General features: G+C 38.5%; 1 protein-coding gene across 2 annotated transcripts in view; it reads left to right on the top strand.

Moving 5' to 3' along the window:
• The first annotated feature begins 2,386 nt into the window (after positions 1-2,386).
• The window catches only part of LOC107733742 (uncharacterized protein C20orf194-like), a 34,332-nt gene continuing 32,340 nt past the window's right edge, over positions 2,387-4,378 (top strand). For both annotated transcript variants that reach the window (XM_016545505.1, XM_016545504.1), the window contains exon 1: positions 2,387-2,513. In XM_016545505.1, coding sequence (XP_016400991.1) covers positions 2,437-2,513 — 77 coding nt within the window. In that variant the 5' untranslated portion in view covers positions 2,387-2,436. The remainder of the gene's footprint in view (positions 2,514-4,378) is intronic.

The following is a 4,378-nucleotide window of genomic DNA, read 5'->3' as shown; positions in this document are numbered from 1 at the left end:
TGTATTAACGGTTCAGGCTGCTGCTGGTGGTCTAATGGGGTGGGGGATATTTTGGGCCCATTAGTATAAACTGAGCACAGTTTAAATGCCACAGCATACCTGAGTATTGTTACTGACCATATCCATCCCTTTATGACCATTGACCACAGTCTACCCACAGTTCACCGTCACCAGATCTCAATCCAATAGAGCACCTTTGGGATGTGCAGCCAACTGTGTGATGTTATCATTTCAGTATGGACCAAAATCTCTCAGGAACGTTTCCAGCACCTTGTTAAATCTAGGCCTTGAAGAATTAAGACCTTAATTCTTAAGGGTGAAAATGGGGTCTAACCTGGTACTAGCAAGGTAAAGTGGCTGGTGAGTGTACAGTATATTCCAGTATTTAGAGAACCTATGTAAACACAATATCCCGAATCTAGGAGGCATTCCAAGAGGCATGTATATTCACTCTGCCATCCAAATGTTTGTTTGTTTTTTAATTGACGTCATGCTTTTGCAAATAATAGGATTTGTGAGTCAGATGAGGGAAGCAATTGCTTTTAGCAAGTTAGAGGTCTTGAACATTCTCAGCTGCTGCCATGGTTGGCATTTGATTTTGCTTAACTGCATGTGTTAGCTAGTCGTGATGCTCAGCTCTTAACAGTCTAAATCAGATAACAAACAGACGTCATAAAAGGAAGTCAATTCCTCAGGGTCCAGTGCTGGAATGCTGTCCAATGGCTGTCTTCCTGTTTTCTGGAGCAGTAGTCAAGTTCACTAAACATGTCAAGTAAAACATTGTGGAGGAGCTCAGTAAATATTATTTTCTTTATTGTCAATTGTGGTAGGAGCAAAGGTGTACTTGAGTCTATTCAGCGACTTAACCCAGCCATCTAACCAGGGCATTTCCTTTACCATCGTCCTGACGGTCTCAAGGGAGATTTAGATCACCTAAAGTGCCTGTGCTTGCCAATTTGAAGGTACTGTAAACATAAACTGGATAATAAAATTTGGCATAGAGAGGCTTGTGTTTGTCAGAGTGTGTCTTTGTTTTGGTCTTTGGCAGGAGTTTTGTGTGCGTTTAAAGAATGTTCAACAAACTGCCTGCCAGGTCTTTATCTTTGTGTTATTACCTGTTTTTCTGTTTTTGCTGGTCTCAGACCTACACAAATGATTTTACTCTGATATGTTGCAAAAGTGGTTAGTGGTTCTTCATCTCTAAGCTCCAGAATGTGTCTTGTATAATAATAAAGGCTCAAGAAATTTCAAAAATTTTCTTGCAGGACCGATTAGAAAAAAAGCCAATAATTCCCACGATAACACTAATGGAATGCATAACAGTATACTGTTTCAACATGTTATACCTGTCAACATTTGGGTATACTGGTAGCAACATATTTGATCACATAATAAGGCAGAATATTTACTTTATAGTTTCTATAGATGCTATGTCAGTTGTAGGTTGCCCGGTTGAGGTCAAATGGGCTGAAATTTGCGTGATTGTGTGAGTAGAATGCGTTTCATACAATACCTGGCAACTGGACAACCTTGGAATAATATGTTGATGTGATTATTCATACAACGAGGTTTGGTCCATACAAATTACGGGAGTTTCCCGGGAGAAATAACAAAACGGGAGGAGGGCGGGTTGACGGGTGTGAAATAGACTCCCGGGAAAAACGGGAGTGTTTACATGTATATATTAAAACATATTTTACCCTTAGTTAGTTGTTTGACCAGCAAAAACCCAGATGGTCAGTCTTGTTTTTGAAACATAGTAGCTGATAAACCGCAAATGACCATCCTGGAACAGATAATGACAATCTTAGCTATGTCCCACAGTATAAATGAGCTATAAAATTAAGATAGATTTTCAAACAGAAATGTGTTGAGTAAATCAGTAAAATGAGCAGACAAAAACAGTTGTTAAGTTGGATTTGCATCATTTTGATGTTCCTTTATAAACAATTTATGAGATTAATATACACATTAATATTATAAATGTGAATATGTTTTAAGAACTGTAACCAATCTTAACATGAAGCGTTATTGTTCTGTAAAAACGGTTTTTATTCGCATAAAAAATAATTTGACCGAGAATAACATCGCTCGAGGATTGCACGAGACACTGGTCATATTTCTTCCTTCGACCTCAGCGGAGGAGGAGGAGGCAAACGTGTCATTCTTTTGTTTGGTTTTGCAATAACTGTGTTCAGAAACAAATCTTTTGACAAAGTGATAAATAACTGTCACAAACAATGTTGATATTTCCATCACGGGATGGCACACTGTCTGTCCTCTAACACTGTGTAACGCTGGAAATTACGAGTCCCCCCCTCCTTGAGAAAATGGTATGCGCGGTTCCTAAGCGCTCCAGTCTGTTGTTCTCTCTTACAGTGAATCATTAGCTTACTATGGAGACTAACGGCAATATAAATAGTGACAGATCTCCAAATGCTTTCTAAATACCAAACAACGACCATGGCTGCTATAAGGAAAAACAAATCTCCTATAATGACCGCTGCCGTAAGGTAATAATTTTCCGTCGTTTATTTTCCTGCCGGTTATATTATAGGCACGATGGTTTTTTATCTCAAGCAAAAATGACCGTTGCTGAGGCTCGAGGGCCAACCGTCCGCGCTCGCCTCCTCCATCTAACGTACAGACATCGTGCCAGAAGAAGAGGTTTCCGTGTATTAAGATGCAGACATTACCAGTTATTCAATAAAAATGTAATTAACTACCAGATAATTGTCGTTAAGCTAACTGTCCAGCGCCCCCGCCCACCCCTCGGCGTGAAACCATTATTCTCGCTTGATTTCTGATCCCCTGAAACACTTCTCCCGTTTCCAAGATGGTGACAGCATAGGAGCACTGTCAACATCCGTTCGCCTGGGTTTTGGTTAAATATGAGCTTAAAGATATCGATTTTGTAATATGTCTTGAATATAAAACGTCAAATTAAGCGTTTCTTCATTCGGTCATCCAGTGGTTAATTCAGGATGACCGACCGGTAATATTTGAATTCATTGTCGAGACTGGATCTCACTTCACACGAAATGAGGTTTGTCTGTAAATCCACATTAGTTACACGTATTGTATTGAATATACGTATATTAAAATAAATAGTACATTAATAAAAATCTTGATCTTGACGTTGTAGTCAGTAGTCTACATAAGCGTTGCCATTATATGAGATCATGGCCAAAGATGAATATGGTGGATTTGGGGGTGAATGGAGGGCCATCATGTTTCTCACAAAGTTTCTCGGATAGAAAAGCCTTTTGTGAGGCCTGTTTTCAAGAAAATATGCCTCTGGACTCTCAGCACCTTATTTGATAATATTAAATTAATAATTCACCCAAAGATGAAAATTATGTTATTATTCACATTGATAATCCAAACTCCTACAATGTTGATTTGTTTGTGGAACAGAAAAGTAAATATTTTGAAGAATCTTCTCTCTGACTTTTCCAAACAACAACAGTGTGTAGTGACCACTCAGTGACACCTTTCACAAACCAATTGCAAATATTTTTTATGAAAGCGTAAACTGTTAAAAATATAATCTACGAATAATTAAATGCCATTAAATATGGAGGTCCTGTGAGACCTGTGTTCTTTTATCAATGTATAGTGCTTGTTCGTGTGTCCTTAGGCAGGCCTTGCTAAACTTGGCCAATTAGAAACAAATAGCTATCATTCTCCTTTTTGTATTATACACGCTTAAAGCCGCGTTCAAACTAGGATTTGAGCATGCGAAATTTCTTCGGACATTGCAATTCATAGTTTCCACGTGACGTCACACCCACAGGAACACCCACCTGGAGGGCAAAACAAGGTTTTCCTCTGCTGACCGCCAGTTACTTTTACGAGGTTTGCATTATTTAGTAAGACAGTGATATTCAAAGGCCAGATTCAGTATACACCTTATTGATGATGCAGACTTTGCACAGGCAAGCAGATGAACCCAGAATATAAACGCAATATTCAAAGTTTAATAAATTAAATGTTTTCCCATAGAAAACCATTATAAAGAAGACGCTTAACCATTAGTGCATTGCGTTCATATTCCGAGCTCATCTGCTTGCCTGCATAAAGCACACATCATCAATAAGGTGTGTACTGTATTTGATCTTTTAATATCACTGTTTTAAAGGCACTTTAAGTGTTTTCACATTAAACGTTTTAGAATGTCATGCTGTTTTTAATTGAAATATTGCGGCGGGTGCTTTATATGTATTGCAAATGGCCAAAACTTGCATTTATTTTATCCTTTTGAGAGGTGATCTAAATATTTGTGGATAGGAAACAAATTGACGGGCTTGTGCTGCAGTTCTACGGATGTTTTGCCCACCAGGTCTTCGAGCCAGTCACGTGACTGAAAACTATGAAT

Source organism: Sinocyclocheilus rhinocerous, unplaced genomic scaffold (assembly GCF_001515625.1).
Source record: "Sinocyclocheilus rhinocerous isolate Xijiao unplaced genomic scaffold, SAMN03320098_v1.1 scaffold789, whole genome shotgun sequence".
Taxonomy (NCBI): Eukaryota; Metazoa; Chordata; class Actinopteri; order Cypriniformes; family Cyprinidae; genus Sinocyclocheilus; species Sinocyclocheilus rhinocerous.
This window is presented reverse-complemented; position numbering and strand designations above follow the sequence as displayed.